This window comes from Gigantopelta aegis, chromosome 12 (genome assembly GCF_016097555.1).
Source record: "Gigantopelta aegis isolate Gae_Host chromosome 12, Gae_host_genome, whole genome shotgun sequence".
In the NCBI taxonomy this organism is placed as follows: domain Eukaryota; kingdom Metazoa; phylum Mollusca; class Gastropoda; order Neomphalida; family Peltospiridae; genus Gigantopelta; species Gigantopelta aegis.
In genome coordinates this window covers 20,658,529-20,686,028 of record NC_054710.1, presented here as the reverse complement: position 1 = coordinate 20,686,028, position 27,500 = coordinate 20,658,529, and the positions used below count along the sequence as shown (strand labels likewise).

The 27,500-nt window shown below is 40.6% G+C and overlaps 3 protein-coding genes across 3 annotated transcripts in view; 1 reads left to right on the top strand and 2 right to left on the bottom strand.

Annotated features, from left to right (window-relative positions):
- LOC121386818 (latent-transforming growth factor beta-binding protein 1-like) overlaps nt 1-13,289 on the bottom strand; it is a 13,884-nt gene extending 595 nt beyond the window's left edge. Inside the window, exons 1-6 of the mRNA XM_041517831.1 lie at nt 13,160-13,289; nt 9,326-9,418; nt 7,748-7,846; nt 5,641-5,652; nt 3,359-3,454; nt 2,603-2,700 (exon numbers count right to left, since the gene is read on the bottom strand). Of these exons, the coding sequence (XP_041373765.1) occupies nt 2,603-2,700; nt 3,359-3,454; nt 5,641-5,652; nt 7,748-7,846; nt 9,326-9,418; nt 13,160-13,199 (438 nt within the window). The 5' untranslated portion in view covers nt 13,200-13,289. The remainder of the gene's footprint in view (nt 1-2,602; nt 2,701-3,358; nt 3,455-5,640; nt 5,653-7,747; nt 7,847-9,325; nt 9,419-13,159) is intronic.
- LOC121385882 (serine-aspartate repeat-containing protein F-like) lies at nt 13,198-19,899 on the top strand. Its single transcript, XM_041516673.1, has 3 exons — nt 13,198-13,207; nt 13,339-14,627; nt 19,885-19,899. The coding sequence occupies exons 1-3, from the start codon at nt 13,198-13,200 to the stop codon at nt 19,897-19,899; spliced, it is 1,314 nt and encodes a 437-aa protein (XP_041372607.1).
- Nucleotides 19,900-24,993: 5,094 nt separating this feature from the next.
- The window catches only part of LOC121386699 (multiple epidermal growth factor-like domains protein 6), a 16,981-nt gene continuing 14,474 nt past the window's right edge, over nt 24,994-27,500 (bottom strand). The window contains exon 10 of the mRNA XM_041517694.1: nt 24,994-25,135. Within this exon, the coding sequence (XP_041373628.1) occupies nt 25,128-25,135 (8 nt within the window). The 3' untranslated portion in view covers nt 24,994-25,127. The remainder of the gene's footprint in view (nt 25,136-27,500) is intronic.

Genomic DNA, 27,500 nt, shown 5'->3' with positions numbered 1-27,500 from the left:
CATTATAATTTCATTGGTTGCTAAGCAATCGGTTATTCTAGTGGTTATTATCGTACCAGTCACTCGTCTCGTATCGTATATCCACTTTCTCAAAGACAGGAAAGCACAAACCACGGCCTTAGATATACCAGTCGTGGAGCACTGGTTGGGACCAAAAGCACCCCAGGTGAGCATTCTACTGACTGAGCTAAATTCCGCCCCTCTACGAGAGCCTGGGACAGACAGCAGGTTATCAAGGCAGACAGCATGTTACCAGGACAGACCTCACATTACCAGGGCATACAGCACGTTACTTGGGCATACAGCACGTTATTTGGGCAGACAGCATGTTACCAGGGCAGCTAGCACGTTACCAGGGCAGACAGCACGTTACCAGGGCAGACAGCACGTTACCAGGGCAGACATCACGTTACCAGGGCAGACAATACGTTACCAGGGCAGACAGCACGTTACCAGGGCAGACAACATGGTACCAGGACACACTGCATGGTGCCAGGGCAGACAGCACGTTACCAGGACAGACATCACGTTACCAGGACAGACATCACGTTACCAGGACTGATAGAACGTTACTATGGTACCTCATTGTTACAATGAGAAAAGAGCTGATTTGCAGCGATAACAAAGTTTGTTTTGTTTAACAACACCACTAGAGCACACTGATTTATTAACCATTGGCTACTGGATGTCAAATATATCGTAATTTTGATACAAGCACAAAGAGGAAACCCGCTATATTATTCCATTAGTAGCAAGACATCTTTTATATGCAACATCCCATAGACAGGATACAACATACCACGACCTTTGATATACCAGTCGTGGTGCACCGGCTGGAGTGAGAAATAGCCCAATGGGCCACCGGGGTGGGGATCGATCTTAGACGAACCGCGCATAAAGCTCGATAACAAAATTATAACCATGTGTGTAACTAAATAAAAATAAAGATACAAATAAATAAATAAGTACCCCTACCCCAACCCCCCCCAAAAACCCCAAAACGCATGCACGCACGGACACACACACCCACGCACGTACGCACACACACACAATCCCCAAAACAAAACAAAACAAAACCAACCCCCAAAACTACCCCCCCCCCCCCCAACCAATCCAAACAAAATCAACTTTCAGTTTACCTAACAGAAGCCGTGAGATCGGTGAACACACTGTCCGTTATGACAGCAGTGAGTGTCGTGACACTGAGGGGATTTGAACCAGAGACTCTCTATATACGGTTTGTTTAGTTTACCTAACAGAAGCCGTGAGATCAATGAACACACTGTCCGTTATGACAGCAGTGAATGTCGTGACACTGAGGGGATTTGAACCAGAGACTCTCTGTATAAGGTTTTTTAGTTTACCTAACAGAAGCCGTGGGATCGGTGAACACACTGTCCGTTATGACAGCAGTGAGTGTCGTGACACTGAGGGGATTTGAACCAGAGACTCTCTATATACGGTTTGTTTAGTTTACCTAACAGAAGCCGTGAGATCAATGAACACACTGTCCGTTATGACAGCAGTGAATGTCGTGACACTGAGGGGATTTGAACCAGAGACTCTCTGTATAAGGTTTTTTAGTTTACCTAACAGAAGCCGTGGGATCGGTGAACACACTGTCCGTTATGACAGCAGTGAGTGTCGTGACACTGAGGGGATTTGAACCAGAGACTCTCTCTATACGGTTTGTTTAGTTTACCTAACAGTGCCCGTGAGATCGGTGAACACTGTCCGTTATGACAGCAGTGAGTGTCGTGACACTGAGGGGATTTGAACCAGAGACTCTCTGTATAAGGTTTGTTTAGTTTACCTAACAGTGCCCGTGAGATCGGTGAACACACTGTCCGTTATGACAGCAGTGAGTGTCGTGACACTGAGGGGATTTGAACCAGAGACTCTCTCTATACGGTTTGTTTAGTTTACTTAACAGTGCCCGTGAGATCGGTGAACACTGTCCGTTATGACAGCAGTGAGTGTCGTGACACTGAGGGGATTTGAACCAGAGACTCTCTGTATAAGGTTTGTTTAATTTACCTAACAGTGCCCGTGAGATCGGTGAACACACTGTCCGTTATGACTGCAGTGAGTGTCGTGACACTGAGGGGATTTGAACCAGAGACTCTCTCTATACGGTTTGTTTAGTTTACCTAACAGTGCCCGTGAGATCGGTGAACACACTGTCCGTTATGACAGCAGTGAGTGTCGTGACACTGAGGGGATTTGAACCAGAGACTCTCTGTATAAGGTTTGTTTAGTTTACCTAACAGTGCCCGTGAGATCGGTGAACACACTGTCCGTTATGACAGCAGTGAGTGTCGTGACACTGAGGGGATTTGAACTAGAGACTCTCTGTATAAGGTTTGTTTAGTTTACCTAACAGTGCCCGTGAGATCAGTGAACACACTGTCCGTTATGACAGCAGTGAGTGTCGTGACACTGAGGGGATTTGAACCAGAGACTCTCTCTATACGGTTTGTTTAGTTTACCTAACAGAAGCCGTGAGATCGGTGAACACACTGTCCGTTATGACAGCAGTGAGTGTCGTGACACTGAGTGGATTTGAACCAGAGACTCTCTGTATAAGGTTTGTTTAGTTTACCTAACAGAAGCCGTGAGATCGGTGAACACACTGTCCGTTATGACAGCAGTGAGTGTCGTGACACTGACGGCTTGAGGTGCAGCCCTGGAAAGATCCACCTGAAGAAAAAAACAAAGTTAAAGTTTAACGATACCACTAGAGCACATTAATTAATTAATTAATCATCGGCTAATGGATGTCAAACATTTAGTAATTGTGACAAATAGCTATCAGACGAAACCCGCTACATTTTCTCGAGAGAGAGAGAGAGAGAGAGAGAGAGAGAGAGAGAGAGAGAGAGAGAGAGAGAGAGAGAGAGAGAGAGAGAGGGGGGATGGAGAATCGCTGTCTCACAGCTAAGCCGACCGAAAAGAGACAGACAGACAGACAGAAGTCTGTGCCATTACCTACTGCTTCATTCATAAGCGTACGAGCAGGGAAGGTTTGGGGTGGAGACGAGGGAACTGGACCAGTGCTGGAGCAAATTCTCAAATTCGGGCTAAAACGATAAAAATGCGTAGTGCAACCTCCTGTCCTGGACAGAGGAGTCAGCCGAGGCCGGCACATGTGCCTATGACAGGCGTACGCTACAACAGCTTGTTCTGAATGTGCACGTTAAACACTCCTGACCTGACCTGACCTGTTTGCAACCCTATGCCACTGTTAGGCATTTATGCTAAAATGAATACGCCTGCCCCCTCCCCCTACAAAAAATGAGAGCCCGTACGTCTGTGGCGCCACCTGGCTAAGATTCTTGCTATTTTAGTTTCTACTCACAATGAGAATGATGACATTGTCCGAAATCACAGCATTCTCCGTTGGGGCAGTCATCGTCGTGGCTGCAATGGTCAGCTCGCTTCTTCAGAATTCCGACTGCAATGGAGAATGATTAAAAAGGAAACAACTCACGTGATTTATATTCTTGCGGTTCAAACAGTTTACATTTGGAATAGAGTGCGAGTGCGAATAATTTTTACATGCTCATATACCACTAGAGTTTCGAGCATGTCCGTCCTGGGTCCTGTCTCTGGATAGCCAGGGGCTTGTCCCGGGACAGAAAAAAATAATTAAGCGGACAATTTTTAAATTTACATCCAAATATTAAATAGTGGGCCTTTAAAATTTTGATGCGCATCTCTAATATAATTAATAAAGAAATTCTACTCATTAAATTTGGTCGCTAGATTAGATCGGGTGGTCAAAAAGAAATTAGATAAGATCGGTGGCCTGACTCGGGATGGGGAGGAGGGGGGGGGGGGGGGTAGAGTTCAAAATGGGCACAATTTTTGAAAATAGCAATTATTAAAAAAGTTAATAGAATTTAAAAAAAAGAAAAACGTTACAAGCCAAAAATAAAAAGAATTGACTGCTCGGTCGAATATTTATATAATTTGGAGCATTTTAGAAAAATAAATAAGAGAAAGAAGAGAGGATCGGACTATTTAATAATATTTTTTAAAAAGAAGTAATTTCGACATAAACTTTTGAACGAAGGTCTAAAAGTTTAAAGTCCGATCTATATGTCCACGTGAGTGGCCTCGTTAAGGCCGTTAGGGTGCACAGCTTGTAGGGACGAGATGGGTTGCATCCCGTCAAGAAAACCTCTAGATTAACAGTCAATAGACGTTGAAGGTGTAGTGCTGTGCTGAAATACAGATCTTGAGAAGTCGGATCCGTCTGAACGAGAGAGAGAGAATCAGACTAGGGTATAGTCCAGTCGTCATGGGTTGGTATAGTGGTGCGGACGGGCCCGACTTCGGAGGATACGAGATGGTATCACAATAAAACAAAGTAAAGTCTAGAAAAGAACAGTAGGGGCCGACCCCGCTTCCTATTTCTTCTTAGAGTGGGGCAGTCAATCTTCCAGTGCTGCTAGGACAGGCTCGAACATGTAGAGACTAAACGCGAACAACCGTGGCGTTCTGCAGAATGGCCGTCATACGAGTCACGAAAAAAACAAGTCAACATAGTCAGACGGAGAAATGACGTGGAGGCAAGGAATCTCGCTAAAAAAGAATCCAACCTGGTGGTGCAGACTGTCGAAACGAGAAGCGTTCCAGCGTTCAATCAGTTCCAATGCCGCATACATCCCAGTAGAAAACTTCACTTCGCTGACAAAAACAATAAAAGTGAAGAAGTCAAGCCGCGAAATCACGTGCAGTGTGCACAAACACGTCTTACCGCGACGAGCTCCAGACTGGGAATGTTTGAAATAGACGTAAGGGAAACAACTAATGTGGTTTATATTATTTGCGGTTTTCACTGACATGGAGAGTAATTAAAGGCAGACAACTAACGTGCTGTACCGGCCTCGGTGGCATCGTCGTTAAGCCATCGGACATAAGGCTGGTAGGTACAGGGTTCGCAGCCCGGTACCGGCTCCCACCCAGAGCGAATTTAAACGACTCAATGGGTAGGTGTAAGGCCACTACACCCTCTTTTTCTCTCATTAACCACTAACAATTAACAATTAACAACTAACACACTTTGCGATATCGCATTGCAATGCTAAAAGACTTGCAAATAGGATGCTTTATTGTCTAGCAGAGCCTAAGAGACCTTTGTGAATTAGGCCCCTGAACAGACAGCTGAGGTGTGTGCACAGGACAGCGTGCTTGAACCTTAATTGGATATAAGCACGTAAATAAGCTGAAATGAAATGAAATGTTCAAACTTTGAGTAGACTGGAAGGAAGAGTAGTGTAAGTGAAACAACTGACGTGCTATTATATCAATGCGCTTCAAACTCTATTCCAAGTTGAGACAGCTAACTCGGTTACAATTAACTCGGTTACAACTAACTCGGTTACATTGCTCCGTTACAACTAACTCGGTTACAACTAACTCGGTTACATTGCTCGGTTACGTTGCTTCAGTGTATTGTATACAAGATAATTATACTTCACCAGCTCTTGACGTAAATCTTGGATCCATCCGTGAACTGTACATCTTTCCTCATATCAAAGCTTAGTCGTCTAAAATGTTTGTTTTGTTTGTTTGTTTGTTGATCGTTTTATTTGGGGTGTTTTGAGGTGTGGGTTTCTTATTGCAAATACTTACATGGTCCGAAATCTGAAAGAAAACAGAAACAGTATTTATTACCCAAGAACAAATATTGTTTGACAGTTATTTTATTAAATGGAAACAAAAAGAAAACAAATTCTTAAAATATTCAAACTTAGCCAGGAACGAATATTATTGATGCCCGTTGGAACAGGAGGGTGGGTGAAGAGTCCTATGTGCTCACTTGAGGACAAACATGTAAGGGTTTTGTGTTCCTACTCTATAGATATAAATAAAGATTGAATAAATATGGCTTGTGCCCTCTCCCCACTAGAGACTGTGTCTCCACCCACTAGAGACTGTGTCTCTCCCCACTAGAGACTGTGTCTCCACCCACTAGAGACTGTGTCTCCACCCACTAGAGACTGTGTCTCCACCCAGTAGAGACTGTGTCTCCACCCAATATGGATTGTGTCTCCACCCACTAGAGACTGTGTCTCTAACCACTATGGACTGTGTCTCCACCCACTAGAGACTGTTTCTCCACCCACTAGATACTGTGTCTTCACCCACTAGAGACTGTGTCTCCACCCACTAGAGACTGTGTCTCTAACCACTATGGACTGTGTCTCCACCCACTAGAGACTGTGTCTCCACCCACTATGGATTGTGTCTCCACCCACTAGAGACTGTGTCTCTCCCCACTAGAGACTGTGTTTCCACCCACTAGAGACTGTGTCTCCACCCACTAGAGACTGTGTCTCTCCCCACTAGAGACTTTGTCTCCACCCACTAAAGACTGTGTCTCCACCCACTATGGACTGTGTCTCCACCCACTAGAAACTGTGTCTCCACCCACTAGAGACTGTGTCTCTCCCCACTAGAGACTGTGTCTCTAACCACTATGGACTGTGTCTCCACCCACTAGAGACTGTGTCTCCACCCACTATGGACTGTTCTTAGACAGTTATTTTATTAAACGAAAATTGAAATCTCTTAAAATACAAATAAGATCTTAGCCAAGAATGAATATTATTAGTAAACTATCCCCACCCATACAACATTTTTGTTTTTCGTCAAGTATTCGTTTGTTAATTTGTTCATTCATTCATGCCTTGTTTTGTCCATCCATCCACCATCTATCCATCCATCATCGATCCATTTTCTTTTATTAAACATTTACTAACTAACTAACTAACTAACTAACTAACTAACTAACTAACTAACTACATAACTAACTAACTACATAACTACGTAACTAATTAACTGACTGATTGATTGACTGACTGACTCACTGACTGACTGACTCACTCACTCACTACCGGCCTCGGTGGCGTCGTGGCAGGCCATCGGTCTACAGGCTGGTAGGTACTGGGTTCGGATCCCAGTCGAGGCATGGAATTTTTAATCCAGATACCGACTCCAAACCCTGAGTGAATGCTCCGCAAGGCTCAATGGGTAGGTGTAAACCACTTGCACCGACCAGTGATCCATAACTGGTTCAACAAAGGCCATGGTTTGTGCTATCCTGCCTGTGGGAAGCGCAAATAAAAGATCCCTTGCTGCCTGTCGTAAAAGAGTAGCCTATGTGGCGACAGCGGGTTTCCTCTAAAAAAAATCTGTGTGGTCCTTAACCATATGTCTGACGCCATATAACCGTAAATAAAATGTGTTGAGTGCGTCGTTAAATAAAACACTTCTTTCTTTCTTTCACTCACTCACTAATTCATTCATTAATGAATCATTGATTGATTGATTCATTTATTAATTCATTCGTTCATTCACGAAATACTTTTAGCCACATATGATTTGGTGGCATACACCCTGAAGATCCCCCTGCGCGTGCTGTAACCTCACCGTGATGCAGGGGTATAACATTCTCTTTGAGAATGGCCAATACAGCACAAATCCCCTTGTTTTCTTCGAGATACAATTGAAATTTTGAATAAAAGTTAGTATCTATCTGTGATATTTGTATTTTTGCACAGTCCTTTACACTGTTTTTATTAAAATCTTATTTATTTGTTTGCGTTACCATAGTTTGACACCCAATAGCCGATGTATTTTTCGTGCTGGGGTATCGTTAAACATTCATTCATTCATTCCATGAAGATAATAATGTCATTACGTGTCAACGCCGTTGCTAGGAAACGCATGTACTTACGGATGCAGTGACCGTGGATTCGATCGACGCAGTGTCCGTTGTGGCAGCAGTGAGTGTCGTGACACTGGAAGTCGCCATGACAACGCTGAGGAGTGCCGCCTGAATTACAAACACAAATTAATACAGCCATCACTTACACACCTCCACTAAACGTGTGTGTTGTTTTTAGTTTAGTTTAGTTTAGTTTAGTTTAGTTTAGTTTAGTTTAATTTTATTTATTTATTGATTTAAAAAATGTATGTATTTATTTATTTATTATATCAATTAAAATATGATTTCAGTATATTTATATACTATATGTGTGTCGGATTTGAATAGTATATACATACATATTAAAGAACTTGCACAGGGAATAAGATCTTGTTTCTGCCTCACAAAGTGTCTCTTATGCCGTTAATGAGAGCTCAGTATAACCCCAGAATCTCCAGCAGTTCCCATCCCACCACGATACCTGCTCGGCCACCGAGACATTCGTAAAAAACACGAAGCTATATGGCATACAACACTATGTGTGTACGTATGTATACGTGTGTGTACGTGTGTGTACGTGTATGTTCGTGTGAGGTACTAACAGTGTGTTGAGTGATACACGGCGTAGTCGCAACACTCTCCCTGCACGTGTATGTTCGTGTGAGGTACTAACAGTGTGTTGAGTGACACACAGCGTAGTCGCAGCACTCTCCCTACACGTGTATGTTCGTGTGTGTACGTGTGTGTACGTGTATGTTCGTGTGTGTACGTGTGTGTACGTGTATGTTCGTGTGAGGTACTAACAGTGTTGAGTGACACACGGCGTAGTCGCAGCACTCTCCCTGCACGTGTGTGTTCGTGTGTGTACGTGTATGTTCGTGTGTGTACGTGTGTGTACGTGCATGTTCGTGTGAGGTACTAATAGTGTGTTGAGTGACACACGGCGTAGTCGCAGCACTCTCCCTGCACGTGTATGTTCGTGTGTGTACGTGTATGTATGTGTATGTTCCTGTGTGTACGTGTGTGTACGTGTATGTTCGTGTGAGGTACTAACAGTGTGTTGAGTGACACACGGCGTAGTCGCAACACTCTCCCTGTACGTGTGTGTACGTGTGTGTACGTGTATGTTCGTGTGAGGTACTAACAGTGTGTTGAGTGACACACGGCGTAGTCGCAACACTCTCCCTGTACGTGTGTGTACGTGTGTGTACGTGTATGTTCGTGTGAGGTACTAACAGTGTGTTGAGTGACAGCGTAGTCGCAGCACTCTCCCTGCACGTGTATGTTCGTGTGTGTACGTGTGTGTACGTGTATGTTCGTGTGAGGTACTAACAGTGTGTCGAGTGACACACGGCGTAGTCGCAACACTCTCCCTGCACGCGTATGTTCGTGTGTGTGCACGTGTATGTTCGTGTGAGGTACTAACAGTGTGTCGAGTGACACACGGCGTAGTCGCAGCACTCTCCCTGCACGTATATGTTCGTGTGAGGTACTAACAGTGTGTCGAGTGACACACGGCGTAGTCGCAACACTCTCCCTGCACGTGTATGTTCGTGTGTGTACGTGTGTGTACGTGTGTGCACGTGTATGTTCGTGTGAGGTACTAACAGTGTGTTGAGTGACACACGGCGTAGTCGCAACACTCTCCCTGTGGACAGTCGTTGTCGCGTTTACACTCGTCCGCGCCCAGCACGACGGTCACTGCAAGAAAACAACAGAACTGTACTTAATTAACCTGTTTCATCATAGAATCATGAACAGACAAGAAACAGACATACAGACAGACAGACACACAGGCACACACTGCAAGAAAACAACAACAGAAGTGTACTTCATCGTAAAATCATGAACATACTAGAAACTGACAGACAGACAGACAGACAGGCAGGCACACACTGCAAGAGAACAGAATATTACGTAATTAACCTGCTTCATGATAGGAACATGGGCAGACTACAGAGTTTAGACAGACATCCAATAAAAATAAGAACATTAGAAAATGATTGTTTTGTGACATGCGACTCTCTTGGATAACACTGCCAGTTACCTCACCTTCTTTCAATTCTGCCATTCCTTTGTCACACAACCGTTTTTGTGATTTTGACTGGAGCATGTTCAATGGAAAATGCTGTGCGGTTTACAGCATTTGCCCCGTAGTCTCGTGAACCCTAATTGTGGAACATTCAGTACGTAGATGGTAACACAGACGTTAACAGCACATCATCAGAATCTGATGTGTTCGATTATAGTTATAAGGAATTAAATTCAGTTTTCTGAAACAGACTTAATCTCAATTATGGCCAATCATACATAGACTAGGTCTCAGTTATGACCAACCATACATCATACGAACGTTTGTTCATTTAATTTGCAGTTCCAGCGTACACAAAATTATTTTGAAATACATTGTGCAATTTAATGTTTCAATATAGCTGCCACGCCCTCCATATTAGATTTACATGTCAAAATGACCTCAAATTGCAAAATAACCACTCAAAAAGGATAACGAATTCCCCGTTTGGTGTAAATATATACCTCGTTTATTATTCTAACCCTATTAAAGTAGAGTCGCAAATAGATTTGTCACGGGGATTCTATAATACCCGTAACTGAATAAAACACGATTATCAAAATATCTCTCCTAACTGTATATCTATTAGATCTCTCTGTAACAGACGGTATTTACCCGAGTATGGCTCGTCTCTAGGTAAGATCAGAGATACGATCTTATATAAAGTATATGTAATATAGCACGTTTAGTTCACTAGAAAACACAACAAAAACACAATACACTTTGGAATCTGTATTAACCTACGCTGACAAAAGTACTGCCGCAGTAATTAATTTACAACAACAAATAATAACAACCCAGAACTGATCACTTAATTAGTTAATCTCTAGGTGTCTAGTTTACACAATATTGTAATCACTTCACCGTGACACAACACCCACACGTGTGATAATTGAGAAACGCTTCTAGGGGAACTTAATTAATAAAGGAATTACAACACTATTCCTAACTGGTTAATTTTTAATTAACCCTAACTACTCATTCAGTAACCTTGTAACACAGAATTAATACTGGTACCTATCACAATAAAGACAATAACCTACAGTTTACCTAGGTCTTCTAGGATGACTGGCTAAGCTTTATATTACCAAATACTCGTATAAATATAGACCAGTAAGACTACGATTTACTTCGTCAGATGACCGAAGACACTGTCTAAATAATATTGGTATAATACAGTATTCAAATATTTAAAAGTCACATCAATCACATCAAGGTTATACAACAGAGCAGAAATGATATTTACCAAAGTCCAAACGGACTAACGTTCCCCCTGGACGCCTTCCTATTTCGTTCTCCTTTTTGCTTCTCCCAGATATCTCTAAACCCTAGCTATTTATTATAAATCAGAAAATCGCCTGGGGGTACAAGGCGGTACCTCACGTATCATCTGAAATTCCACCTCTGCCATAGTCGGTATATTTCTCTCTGATCGTCAGTCTGGCTGTCGCCATCGTCGCCAAATCACGGTTGTAAAAACCGCACTCGCAGAGGTATTACGTAACTACTCGCCACATGGCTCCGCACCTGGGCTGGGTGTGTATTAGAATGCCCAATCGCGCGAAGGCATTACGTAACAATTTGCCCATCTGGGCTAAGTGCATTTGGAACTGCACACGGCCTTCTAAAACAATTAATAACGCCACAGGCGAAAAGAAATTAAAAGCATGTACCGTCACAAGATTAAAAATGATTTTCGTCAATTATTTCTTTCATATTAAGCTGACAAGTAATTATTTTGTAAATACCTATTTAATGATACTCTACCTAATCTAGCATTTACTTGTTTGGGCTCTCATTGATGTACAAGGTGGTGTTTACTCTTGAAATTAAAAGAAAGATGTCTGTAAACAGGAGATTTGTGATCTTTATTGGAACAGACTATAACACATTTTGATGACATACATATGTCAATTTCATTTACCCTTAAATGAACTTAATTTAAAACTGCAAGTTAACCGATTATTTTGAATAATATTGCAGCATAAATTATTAATTATGACCAGCATATTTAGTGAATATAAATTCAATACAAGTACATTAGAAATTTACACAATCTTGCAACCACTTAAAGGTGCTATATTACAAGCTATATGTGAGCATCTGTTTGTGATAAACATTCTCCAATAGAAATGTATTTTCTACTAGTAGATAAATTATTTCCTATAATAATTTATGGGCATATAGTTAAAGGTGTAGTCTTTGAATGTTAAAGCAAAATTTAATCAAAACAGCTGTCATTATGCAACTTTGAGATAGCACCTTTAATACCGGTATAATCACAAACTCAAAATGGTCCTTGGCAGTTTTGCTCAAAAGTTAGTTATAAATGTCTACAGATATTTTGTTTTGGAGAGGAATAGGGGTACACTGTTATCAGAAGGGTCCCTCACATATTTGTAACGGCAATGAACTTGACACACGCTGACCAAAATGTGTTATAGTCTGTTCCAATAAAGTGCACAAATCACCTGTTTACTAATATCTTTCTTTTAATTTCAAGAGTAAACACCACCTTGTACATCAGTGAAAGCCAAAACAAGTAAATGCTAAATTAGGTAGACTATCATTAAATAGATATTTACAAAATATTTACTTGTCTGTTTAATATTTTAAATACCGTGAACGACGACCATCTTGGATTTGAAGATCACGATGACTTAAAATTGCACAAAATGATCTCACCTAAATATTATACATCCTCCTCTTTACGCAAATAGACAAATATTTCAAGCTGTCTTTTAATTATCAATAATACGGACAACGGCCATCTTGGATTTGAATGTCCAAATTACCTAAAATTGCAAAAATAACCCCACCAGAAGAATAGGCACCCTCTGTGTAATGGGAATAGACACCTTATTATTTTTATTCCAACTCACATATTAAATGAGATAGGCGACTTGCAATTTCCAGTATGACCGCCGGCGGCCATCATGGATTTGGGCCCCTGGTGGAGTTAGTCGGAACTTTGGCGAGGTACATGGGGGTTAATTTTTTCTAAAGATCCAAAAGAGTTGAAATTCACTCTCAAAGTCTGGTCTCTAATGAATTGTCACGGGGAAGCCATATATGACCCCACTAATTTGACCCTTAAGTTAACTGCAGCGCGAGTGCCGTAAATAATACGTTTTAGTTGTTTTTAAGGGTGCATATAAGAAATAGAATCCTACATTCGTGTCCATTAGATAGCGTTGATTATATTACCACTCGTTGTTTATAAACGTATCCAGCTCGCTTTCGATCGTTAGATACGCCTTTAAAAAAAAAAACCCACCTCGTTGTATATAAATGGTATTCAACGTCTGCTCTTGTAGTATTCTCTATTAGTGTCATACACCTAGGTGAGTTTAGAAATGTAAATAGCTTACCAGCAAACAGGCAAACGAGGAAAACGCACAGGGTATTCATGTTGATCTGTATGTGAAGAACAGGTTGCAGTGTGTAACTATTCTATGCACTCAACTATATACAGTGAGATGTTTGTCAAACACATGGCCTTAGTCCCACGTCCTTCACGTCATTTCGTGCGGCGGTGACGTTAATCTAGATAAACTATTTCTTAAAGGATGGTATACGTGTCATGCACTACGGGCTAAGGGTGGTGACAGTAGCGCTGATAGTGGTGGTAGTAGTGGTAATGACAGTGACAGTAGCGCTGATGGTGGTGACAGTAGTGGTAATGACAGTGACAGTAGCGCTGATGGTGGTGGTAGTAGTGGTAATGACAGAGACAGTAGCGCTGATGGTGCTGGCAGTAGTGGTAATGACAGAGACAGTAGCGCTGATGATGCTGGCAGTAGTGGTAATGACAGTGACAGTAGCGCTGATGGTGGTGGTAGTAGTGGTAATGACAGCGACAGTAGCGCTGATGGTGGTGACAGTAGTGGTAATGACAGTGACAGTAGCGCTGATGGTGGTGACAGTAGTGGTAATGACAGTGACAGTAGCGCTGATGGTGGTGGTAGTAGTGGTAATGACAGTGACAGTAGCGCTGATGGTGGTGGTAGTAGTGGTAATGACAGTGACAGTAGCGCTGATGGTGGTGACAGTAGTGGTAATGACAGCGACAGTAGCGCTGATGGTGGTGACAGTAGTGGTAATGACAGCGACAGTAGTGGTAATGACAGTGACAGTAGCGCTGATGGTGGTGGTAGTAGTGGTAATGACGGCGACAGTAGCGCTGATGATGGTGGTGGCAGTAGTGGTAATGACGGTGACAGTAGCGCTGATGATGGTGGTGACAGTAGTGGTAATGACAGTGACAGTAGCGCTGATGGTGGTGGCAGTAGTGGTAATGACAGTGACAGTAGCGCTGATGGTGGTGGCAGTAGTGGTAATGACAGTGACAGTAGCGCTGATGGTGGTGACAGTAGTGGTAATGACAGCGACAGTAGCGCTGATGGTGGTGACAGTAGTGGTAATGACAGCGACAGTAGCGCTGATGATGGTGGTAGTAGTGGTAATGACAGGGACAGTAGCGCTGATGGTGGTGGCAGTAGTGGTAATGACAGAGACAGTAGCGCTGATGGTGCTGGCAGTAGTGGTAATGACAGAGACAGTAGCGCTGATGGTGCTGGCAGTAGTGGTAATGACAGAGACAGTAGCGCTGATGATGCTGGCAGTAGTGGTAATGACAGTGACAGTAGCGCTGATGGTGGTGGCAGTAGTGGTAATGACAGTGACAGTAGCGCTGATGGTGGTGACAGTAGTGGTAATGACAGTGACAGTAGCGTTGATGGTGGTGACAGTAGTGGCAATGACAGTGACAGTAGCGCTGATGATGGTGACAGTAGTGGTAATGACAGTGACAGTAGCGCTGATGTGGTGGCAGTAGTGGTAATGACAGTGACAGTAGCGCTGATGGTGGTGGTAGTAGTGGTAATGACAGTGACAGTAGCGCTGATGGTGGTGACAGTAGTGGTAATGACAGCGACAGTAGCGCTGATGGTGGTGACAGTAGTGGTAATGACAGCGACAGTAGCGCTGATGGTGGTGACAGTAGTGGTAATGACAGTGACAGTAGCGCTGATGGTGGTGACAGTAGTGGTAATGACAGCGACAGTAGTGGTAATGACAGTGACAGTAGCGCTGATGGTGGTGGTAGTAGTGGTAATGACAGTGACAGTAGCGCTGATGGTGGTGACAGTAGTGGTAATGACAGCGACAGTAGCGCTGATGGTGGTGACAGTAGTGGTAATGACAGCGACAGTAGCGCTGATGGTGGTGACAGTAGTGGTAATGACAGTGACAGTAGCGCTGATGGTGGTGACAGTAGTGGTAAGGACAGCGACAGTAGCGCTGATGGTGGTGGTAGTAGGGATGGTGACAGTAGCGGTGATGACGGTGGAAGTAATACATATAATTTGCACTCCCCCAGTTACTATTATACGTGTAATACACACTACCCTTGAATTATTTGCACTCCCCTAGTTATTATTATACGTGTAATACACACTACCCTTGAATTATTTACACTCCCCTAGTTATTATTACACATAACATGTTTTACCCACTACTATATTTAATACTGAATACATTCATTGTCTCTTATATTAAAAGAACTTTAAGTGTTGTTCATTGAATAAAATCCACATTCATTATGAAACATATAATTTACACTCTACATTCATTACTATTCATTATTATAATACATGTATGTTCTCCAAATTCATTATTATACGCATAATGTACACTCCACATTTTTTATTATGCACATGATGTGTTCACTTTTCTTTATTATACATACAACCTACACTCTGCATTCACTAATATACATGTATTCTGCATTCCACAATTAGGATTATATATACTGAACAAAATAAGAAACTTCCGCTAACTTTGCTTGAACATAACTTGATGAAAATAAACCGGGGGAATAATTGTTATATATGCGTTTAAAGAGTGTTCCATGATGCATCGTTTGGTGCAAAAATCATGGCCATAGGGTTAACAGAAACTGGGAGAAATTTTAACCAAGTGTGGTAGGGGTTAAAAAAAAAAAACCCCACTTAATAACGGGTATGACCACCTCTTGAATTGACCACTGCAGTGCATCGCAGGCGCATAGAATTGACTAAAGTATTGATTTCTGCCTGTGGAATATTGTTCCATTCCTGAATGAGCGCTTGACGAAGTTCGTTGACGTTAGCGGGTGGGTTGGGACGACGCCTCAATCGTCTGTCCAGACTGTCCCAGACATGCTCGATGGGGTTGAGATCAGGACTTTTAGCGGGCCAGTCATCAATGAAATCAATGTTATTTGTCCTAAGAAAATTTACAGTGTCTAGCTGTATGAGAGGTGGCATTATCATGCTGAAAAATCGAGATGTTGGCGTTGTTATGGAACAGAGGAATGACGTGATGAGCGAGAATGCCATCGCGGTAATGTTGAGCATTTAAATTGCCATCAATGACGACTAGTGGTGAACGATAACCATGGGCAACGGCTGCCCAGACCATGACAGAACCCCCACCCCCGAAACAATCTCGTTCAAGAATACAACAGTCAGCATAGCGTTCATTTCTCCTACGGTAGACGCGCACCTGCCATCACCACGTTGTAAAGAAAATCTGGATTCATCCGAAAAAAGAACGGTATTCCAGCGTCGCCGTATCCAACGAGTGTGTACACGTGCCCGATTAAGACGATTTAGACGATGACGTTGCGTTAAAACGCATCCGACGTAAGGACGTCGTGCATGTAAACCGTTCTCACGCAAACGATTACGAACAGTTATCCCACTGATTCGGTTATTATGAAGCCCAGGTGTGTTAGCAGCAGTATCAGTGGCAGTTTGGAATCGATTGCGCATATGCGTGTTCATGATATAGCGGTCTTTACCACGCGTTGTAACACGCGGACGTCCACGACGTAGCAAGTCGTTGGTGCTTCCTGTCGTTCGAAATCTTACGCGAAGATTTCGTATCGCTCGACTAGAAATCCCAACATGCCTTGCAACGTCTTCTGTCGACATGCCAGCATCAAGCATGCCAATCGCCCGTTCGCGTAAATTATTGGGTATTCTTGGCATACTAAAAATGCTACAATGTAAAAAACGTTAATTGTTTTACAAATTTTGAAGCGTTTTCGTTCACTTGACAACAATGTCAGTAAGACAAGTAAAACAAATCGACAGAATACTACACGGGACATGTCGAACCATGCATGCACGTGCAAATTGAATTTCACGTTGTCGACGATTAGCAGTGCAAAAATAATCGATAAAATTCATGAATCCAAATAATACAGCTCAAGGCTAATACTACCTATATAATTTAATTACACAATGAATTCTTTAACACAACAAATACTATATGTACAAATCGGAAGTTTCTTTTTTTGTTCAGTATATATAACCTACACTCCACATACATTACTATGCATAAAAAATCTGAATGTGTTGTCTAGATTACATGTATAATAATGAATGCGTTGTCTAGATTACATGTATAATAACGAATGCGTTGTCTAGATTACATGTATAATAACGAATGCGTTGTCTAGATTACATGTATAATAACGAATGTGTTGTCTAGATTACATGTATAATAATGAATGCGTTGTCTAGATTACATGTGTAATAATGAATGTGGAGTGTATATTATATGTACTATAATGAATGGAGAGTATAGATTATATCTACATGTATAATAATAAATGTGGAGTGTATATTATATGTATTATAATGAATGGAGAGTATAGATTATATCTACATGTATAATAATAAATGTGAAGTGTATATTATATGTATTATAATGAATGGGGAGTATAGATTATATCTACATGTATAATAATGAATGGGGAATGGAGATTATATGTATCGTAATCAATGTGGGGTGTATATTACATGTATAATTATGTATAATAATAGACGTAGGTTATATGTGTAATGTGATACCTGATATGAACAAAGAATGTAGGCATGATGCTTGTGATATATTGGGTGGGGTGGGTCTGAAGGAATATGCCCGAATAAACTGGGATTGTGATATTTAATAAAGTACGTAATAGACGCCCAAAATACAAAGTCTCAAAAGGATCTTTCCTAAGTCATTCGATATTTGCCCTAAAAAACCATCAAGTCCCTCAATATCAAATACCTATGGATCTACCCCATATAAAATAGAACACTATTTCATAGCATACATGTGCCATAAAGAAACAATATATGTGATTTTTTGGTTATAAAATATAAACCTGTTTAAGACCAAACATTGCAACGTTATCTTCACATAATTCCTGCCATATGAATCGGAAGTAATGGAAGTAAGGGATGTGTTGAGAGGTTCTGGAATCCATCCGATCACCACACATGATAAGTTATTACGTTTATTCTGCAAATCTGCAAGATCGGATCCAGGAAAGGTTTGACCTCCCTAAACCCGCCACTGATTGATATACCCAACACCCTCGTTTAGATTCGCCACTGAGATTTATTATAAAGTACACTGGCCATACAAACATCACAAACAATCCAAAAATATAATTATGTAAAAGCATAATGTTTAAAAATTATAGCCTACGTATACTGAAGAGTGAGGGAGTGCATATTATTCAGAGAGAGTGCATATTATACATATAATAATAGACTGGCGGAACGTATATTACATGTATAATATGCACTGGGGAGTGCTTGTTCTACGTATAATGTTGACTGAAGAGGTCAAATCCAAGGGTGTGCAAATTATATGTAACACCGGTAAAGATGGTGGTAGTGATGATGGTGGTAGTAGCGGTAGTAATAATGGTTTTGGGTTTGATGGATCCGGTGATGATTTGTCTATTTCTCGTTCCAGCTAGTGTTTCACAGTGATATGTACTGTCCTGTCTGTGGGATAATGCTTATAAACGATCCATTACTGCTAATCGGAAAGAGTAACCGATTGTGTGCCGGCAGAGATTTCCCTCTCTCATTATCCGTGTGGTCCTTAACCATACGTCCAACGCCATATAACAGTTTAAAAAAACAAAATAAAAACCCAGAATATTTTATTACATAAAGAACAAAAGGATTGGGCACAAGTTTGCCCACTTTCTAGGCCCTCTCCTATATACACACACACTATAATGGCGAACATTACTTAATTATAATATAATAGTAATGTATATATATATATATATATATATATATACATTTTTATATACAAATGTATTTTAATAACAACCGAACGGAGGAAAACAGGGTATTATGTACAACAGGATTTTGAAAGAAACTAGAAAAGAAACAAAGAAGTACATGTGCAATCAAACCATTAGACTATTTTACTCAAAACGAGGTGTTCGTTTAATAAAGTTTTGAACACATACAAATATTTACCCGCACCCCCCCCCCTCGCACCCCCCACCCCCGCCCGTCTCGTACGCTTATGACCAGAATTAAATAAAAATGCCCAAATCTGGAACAAACGTTTACTCATTGCAGTCAAACTGCTAAGGGTTCCAAATGAATCACTTAGCCTTTGTACTCAAATTACAACTAACATTGCGAGTAGAATGATGGAAATACATTTTGAAACGTTTTCAGGCCAGCTCATTTTGTCCCAACGTCTCCTCTGTGTTTGCTCGAATATTTGGATGTGTTTCAGCACTGGGGTGAGGACAGTTGACCCGCCCACTCTCCGTTTCTTGAAGTGGTGCGGACTCCTGTGAATGAAATCGTGCAGGGAGGGCCTGTACTGTGGCGAGTGACGTTTTTAGGGGGGGGGGGGGGGTCGAATCACGCTACAGCGAAAAATATATTGAGAAAAAAGGAGAAAACTCAACACCTAACCCCACTGCACATACGTCTGTAGAGGTCGTTGTAATAATGTTTTCCCCATCCCAACCAGTTCCCCACCACTGCTATATCAAAGGATGTGGTATGTGCTGTCGTGCCCGTGAAAACGTGCATATGAAAGATCCCTAGCTACAAATGGAAAGATGTAATGAGTTTCCTCTCTTGATTTATTTCTCTTTGGTGTGGAAAAGTTCGATGTTTAATATAATATATTTATTTATTTTTAGTGTGGACGAGTTCATTGTTTAATGTATTAATTTCTTTGTGGAAGACTTCATTGTTTAATGTATAAATGTAATATATTTATTTATTTTTAGAGTGGAAGTGTTTAATGTATTAATATAAAGGATTTACTTTTTTTTTAGTGTGGAAGAGTTCATTGTTTAAAGCGGCAGTATCCGGAATGTTTTTATTATTTAAGCATATAGAACAGAAAATCCAATTACGTTTGGTGCATATATGACGCCGCACTCCGCATTGGTTTCACTACGCTGGCTTATCCAGGTCAAAAACAAAGCCAGTATTTCGAAAGTGGGACACTTTTGACGGGCTCCTACCGATCTCGGTTTTCATTGGCTTATCACAAGTGTGGAATTCCCCAACAAGAGATCACGTGAGATTTCGTAATTTTTAAACAAATTTAACTGTCTTGATTGAGGGGTCGTCTCATATCTCCAAAACATATTTATATCCATAGAGGTATGGTACAACGCCTTTCCAGTAGTCGGTGGATGGGGGATTTGCCTTGAAATTTTTACAGTGGCCAGCTGTTGGTATACGCGTTACATGTAAGAGGGTGTTACTAATTACGTAACGCCATAGGGGTAGAGGAATAGGATACTGTGTTCGATTTACGTAACATTTTTCAAGACTATATGCTATTTTTATTCATTACTTAGACCTAAAAAGGTGTTTTTTGGAAATGCGCGGTCAGTCTAAGATCGATCCTTATCGGCGGGTATATAACCATGGTATGTGATATCCTGTCTGTGGGATGGTACATATAAACGATCCCTTGCTAAAAAAAAAAATGTAGCGGGTTTCCAAGGCGCGTGTGCAGGGATTTTAGCGGGGTTAGGGTTATAGACTGTGTTGAGCGAAGTTTATATGGGGCCATGGTCCCCCAGAAAATACATTTCAAATTTTTTTTAAGCTTGGGCAAGTAAGGGTTTCGACCTCCAATACCCCCCCCCCCCCCACCCGCACATGTACCCGATTCCTCTCTAAGATTATATGTCAAAATTACCAAATGTTAGACATCCAACAGCAGATGGAAGGAAGGATAGGATATGTTTTATTTAACGACGCACTCAACACATTTTATTTACGGTTGTATGGCGTCGGATTATTATTAAATCAATATGCTCTACGTTGATGTCGTTAAACACACACACACACACACCCCCCCCCTCCCCAACTTTACCCTTTCCAAACGAAAGAATATTTATTTGAATTTGTCGATTTTAACACGTAAAATTAAGAAGTGAAAACGTTCATTGTCTACTTTAGTATATTTTATTTAAAAAATATATACATGATTAATGTGTTACTAGTATACAAACTAAACTTTGAAAGTTCTACTAACACTTTATAAAATATTAATTCTGAAATAGGAAGGTACGATTGTCGATAATACGTTGTCAAGATCAAACCGGTTTTAACGAAAGACTCTAGTATCGTATCCTCAACCGAACGTTCTTCGTACAGCGGAAGATTTCTCTTTTAATTTTTTGAGACGAACCCTACAATTTGAAATAGGCAAACGCACGTGTTAACTGAAACTGACAACAGGCTGTCGTTTGTGCTTTGCCGAGCTATGGCGGCACAGGCGACGAATCAAGCGTATACTTTTGACGATCTCCGTTCATAGCGAACACACACGAGTTTTTTTAAAAGTGCATTTGAGCTTGTATTTCATATTTGTACATGATGTTATAATATGGTAACCAGAGACTGTAACTTTAATGTATTAATGTAATATTATAAGACTCTTTCATATTGTTTGGGGGTGGATAGGGAAATCCCACCCGAGGGGCACTAAATCAGGTGAAAACCCGAGGCTTGCCGAGGGTTTTTACCTGATTTAGTGACCCCGAGGGTGGGATTTCTCTATCCATCCCCAAACAATATGAAAGAGTCTTTTTCTCTCATTCCCTTAAGACGAAACCCAGTAAAAACGCATTTAAAATTGAAGATGGAAGCCATTTTTTTTAAATAATGTTTTCTTTATTTTTACATTATATTAACATAAAAAACGTTGTTTTTTTAATTCTCTATACATGAAAAAGGCAAACTACGTTTGCGCATAACCACAACATGTACAATGCTTCAGTAATTTTGTTTTCAAGAGATAAATATCTAGCGTCCATGGAATGTAAATTGTCCATCCATAGTTTCACGACTATGGCTATCCAGTGTATATACGCTTTTAAAAAATAGTTCTCTTAACGTAGGCCTACATTAATAAATAATTTTACGAATATGTTTTGTGTTTTTGGTTGCTTTTTTATGGGGGGTCACCTGAATAAACAATAACAACATTATGAAGAAGAACATAATACCAATTAAAAAAATTAACAGTTATTAGTTTTGTAATTATAATCAATCCGGGCCATTCAATGTAGGCCATGCGATGTCAATTTTTCTAGGTCACTCGCTGTCTGTATCATAAATAACACGCCGTCGTTTAACAGATGGTTGATTTGTGTTGATGTTTACAGTGATGGAACAGTTGTTCATATAAGAACCAGCGAAGATGGATTCATATTTGCTGCTAGAATTACTTTTGATTGCTGTGGGAAGTGCAAGCTGAGGATCGACATGGTCCGACTGTGCGCGCAAAATTTGTAACTGTTGTTCCTGTGGCCACATGGCTTTATTTCCCTGTTCGGTAGTGATAGTCGCAGAACATGAGGTGGATGGTGCACTTTGTGACCGAATATTGGAAATGGAAAATTTATGATTGTCATTCAGTGTTCGATAGTTGTTCAGTGACTGTGCGTTTTTGTGCCCAGTTACATATATTTGTAGGTTATCTGGGACGTTATTGTCCGTCATTTTTTTGTACTAACGTTTTACTAACACTTGTGTTCGTCAGACGCTTCGTGGGTAAGTAAGCTGCTTTGGCCATATCTTTCATTATGTTGTCCAGTTTGTTTTTTCCAACAGGTCCCCTCAAAAACCATTTATCTTGTATCGCGGTGTTTTTATCATTTGTCACAGCGGCAAGATAACATGGGTCATCACTGTTACAATAATCGCCTGGGCGTGTTGCTTGGTAAAACATAAACAACTGTACAGGGCACCGATCAGTGTTTTCAGGGGTAGCTTACATTCTTGGGGGACACACTCTCGTGTTTTTGATGTCTTCACCGCTTCTTGTTTTTGTGGCTCGCTCATGGTACTCTAGATAATCTAGGTGTCTGTCAACATCATGCTTCAAAACGACATCCCCCCAACACATGGCCCTGTGTTCCATGGAACCGCCGCGCATTCCGAAATGCAGAGTATTGTTATACTACAGTGTTTAACACTGATTTTGGGTTATGTTTCCCAAGTTGTCTGAATTCGTACAGCTGGTTTATTTCACAATCAAGAAGGGGTTCGGCACGTTTTGGTTTGGAACCTTTCCCCTGACTTTTCAAGTCCTTTTGTTTTGCTTTTAATGCGTCTCGAGTCTTTGCAAATTCGACCCCGCCCCCAATAATATTTGTGCCATAATTTTTTTTAGCAAATGGCGATCAAAACAGAGGCGGCGTTATTTTTGTTTGTTTACGAACAGCTGACAGCAGACGTCTCGCGTTATTTAAGAGTTGTCGCCTTTTAAACAAGTCACTACGCGCGCGTGATATCCCATGAGAGATAGAAATTTCTTACATAGGTTTCTTTCATGGGGCAGCTCTATCCTACATACATAGGGATGAGAGAAATTTATTTATTTTTAGAGTGAAAGTGTTTAATGTAGTAATCTAATGGATTTATTTCTCATTAGGGTGGAAGAGTTCATTGTTTAATGTATTAATGTAATATATATATATATATATTTATTTTTAGAGTGGAAGTGTTTAATGTATTAATATAATGGATTTTTCTGATTTTTCTGATGTCTGTTGAAAAGTGTTTGTTAAAGATGCGACCAGCCTCGGTGGGGCAGTGGTTAAGCCATCGGACTACAGGCTGATAGGTACAGGGTTCGCAGTCCGGTACCGGCTCCAACCCAGAGCGAGATGTTAAGGGCCCAATGGGTAGGTGTAAGGCAACTACACCCTCTTCTCTCTCACTAACCACTACAAACTAACAACTACCTACCCACTGTCCTGGACAGACAGCCCAGATAGCTGAGGTGTGTACTCAGAACAGCGTGCTTGAACCTTAATTGGATAGAAGCACGAAAATAAGTTAAAATCACTGAAATTAAAGATCCCAGGGCCTCGTTCTACAAAGCGATCTTAGCCCTAAGATCACCTTAAGTGCATAGCTACCTTATGCACTAAGGTGATCTTAGTGCTAAGATCGCTTCGTGGAACGGGGCCCAGGCCGTTAACGCATCTAAGCGTCAGAAGATGGTAGCTGCGTATTAATTTGATTTTCATCTCGAGAGGCCAATGTACTATCTTCAGACTTCCGGAAGTGAGGATATCTGTATCCCTTTTAAAAAAGAGATATAAATGTGTACTATTAACCGGCCTCGGTGGTGTCTTGGTTAAGTGATCGGCTGCTAGGTACAGTGTTCGCACCTCGGTGGTGTCTTGGTTAAGTGATCGGCTGCTAGGTACAGTATTCGCACCTCGGTGGTGTCTTGGTTAAGTGATCGGCTGATAGGTACAGTGTTCGCACCCAGAACAAGTTTTAACAACTCGATGCGTAGACGTAAGACCACTACACCCTCTTCTCTCTCACTAATAACTAACCGACTGTCCTGGACAGTCCAGATAACTGAGGTGTATGCCCAATACAGCGTGCTTGAACTTTAATTGGATATAAGCACGAAAATAAGTTGAAATGAAAATGAATGAATGTACTATTAAGTTTCCCCTGCATATGAATGAATACCGATAATAATATTTGCTAAAATAAGGCATATAACAAATAAAAATAAAAATAATTTTAAAAAGAATCCCTCCATACACACACACACACACACACACACACACACACATACACATGGATATCTATCTAGTGCCTCATCTATATGACAGCCACTTCCGAGTAGATCTTTTACTGTACAATACATCCTTCTTGCACCACCACAAAGAGGACTGCCACTCAAAGACAAGTTTACTAAATCAAAACTAGCATTGGACAGAGCTCATTGGAATAAATATAGTTGTGATGACATGCACTCATGAATCACTGTCAAAACATAATAATAATAATAATAATAATAATAATAATGAAACAAGAAACACAAGACAGAAAACCCCCAGTTCAAGTGTTGTATATTATGAGTTTTATTTGACTATCTTCATAGTGAGGTTGTTTTCGGTTTACTCTTTGTTGTTGTTGTTGTTGTTGTACCTGTTGTTGTCGTCACCACATATTTATTTTCATGTTGGACCATTTAGACAGCTGTAGAAGTAAATTGTATATCGATTATCAAACAAAAATTATACATAGATTATCAGACAGAAATTATATATCGATTATCAGACAAATATTATATTTTGATTATCAGACAGAAATTATATATCGATCATTAGACAGACATTATATATCGATTATCAGACAGAAATTATATATTGATTATTAGACCGATAGACAAACGGGTGATTAGTCAGACAATTAAGTTTGAGTGTGTGTGTGTGTGTGTGTGTGTGTGTGTGTGTATGCGTGTGTGTGCGTTGTGTGTGTATGTTGTGTGTGTGCGTGTGTATGTATGTGTATGTGTGTGTGTGTGTGTGTGCGCGCGCGCGAGCGTGTATGTGTTGTGAGTATATGTGTGTTCGTGTGTTCGTGTACACGCGCGTGCGTGTGTGTGTGTGTGCGTGTGTATGTAGGAAGTTAGGAAGACATGTAGGTAGTTTTGTATATCTATAGCAGTCAGGTAGATAGCTAATATGTAGGTATCTAATTTGATATGTACGTAAGTAGATAGATACGTATGTATATTCTAGGTAGGTATTTACTAGATGGGTAGTAGGTTGGTAGATAGCATAGGGAGGTATGTATATAGATGAGGTAGTAGACGGAGCTATTTCTTGCCTACTCGAATGAATCAGCCAGCTTTTGCACGGTGCTGGATAAATCTGTCTCGCACCCTGGTGCTAAACGATTTCTACATATATAGTCCAGTAAATTTATGGTTTGACCGCGGACAAATTGCAACAGAAGGTTTTTTAAAATTTTATATTGTAGGTATCACCTCACTGAATATTATATCCAAAATAGGACAAAATCGGACATCTGGAAGTGGGCTAATTTGCATAAATCCAATATGGCCGCCAAAATGAAATTTGATGTCTTGTAACTTATTAACGGCTGGGTTTAGACCACAAATATGCATATCAGTAGATAGAAATATTATACCTAAGAACCAAGTTAACATTTTAAAAAGACACCATGACGTATCTATGACGTAATGACGCATGTTTCGTCATTTTGCGTCATCGGGTCATCAATTTCACAATAAATAGTGTGGTTTGGTTTTAGCACATTTGATAAAATCATCGATGAACAAGCTGATTTGGCCTTAAAATTGCACTTTTATCTATTTCTAGCGCTTTGTAAACGTCATGTGTGATTTATGACGTCATTATGACGTATTTGTCATGTCAAACTGCAATGTACTTGCATTTGAAAATAAGGCAAATAACTTTCTTTAAATCCAATTATTACGTCAAACTTTCTCTTCCTTCATGGATGATGTTCATTTGAGATGTGTTTTATGCAGGGAAGAACTTGAAAATGGTACAGAGACAGTGAAAATCGGTGATAAAGGAGCTGCTGGTGTAAACCAGGCTAGTGAAGCTCGAGGTAACACGTCTATACATGTTCAATCAGGACAAACATTGCATGTTAGTTGTCGTTTGAATTATTGCAATAAGAAAACTATTCAGTCTGCATTGAAAAGAAAACTTCAAGATGATATACCAGCGACCAGAACTCTTCGCTCTCACGAGCCTGAATTCACATTTTCGGACCACTGTTTTCTTTGTGGGGTGCGAATAACTCATGACAGTACAGATGAAGAAGTCTTCATGATAAGAACTTGGGATTTCCAAAGATCTATTGTCAAAGCATGCGATGAACGAACTGGTAATGACAAGTGGGCTGAAACAATTCATGGACGTATTGCATTTGTTGTTGACCTACCAGCAGTCGATGCTATCTACCACCAGGTTTGCAGCGTCAACTTTCGGACGGGGAAACAAATTCCACTGCGTTTCCGATATGACAACGATTGACGTCATAACTCATGTTTTTAAAAATTCTGTTTGCCATATTTCACGTTTTATCATTGTTTTAAATGTATGTAAACAAATTAATATTTTCAACTTTATATTTATTGGTACGTCTTTGCATAATGTGTACTATATTTTTTCCGCGTATGATTAAATGAGTTTGTTCTAATATCCATTTGATAATTGCATGTTCAAGCATACATTTTTGGTTTTGACCCCTATGATTTTAAATCTGGTATCACGGAATAACTAATAAAAACTAGTTAATGACGTCGGATAGCTGCTTTATCCTGTGAAGGTAGGAATGGGAATTTCTCATTGGGCCTGAACAGGATAAAGCAGATATCCGATGTCATCAACTAGTTATTATCTTTATCCTGCAAACCATAAAAAGTAAGGGCAAAAGCTATTATTTCTGTTATTTCAGCTACATTATACGATGACCTAGAGGTCAAATGAGCGACTTTGTAATGCAACTATGCGTGTGACATCACAAGAATGACTTTGCTTTATCCGTCATCATATTATGTTAA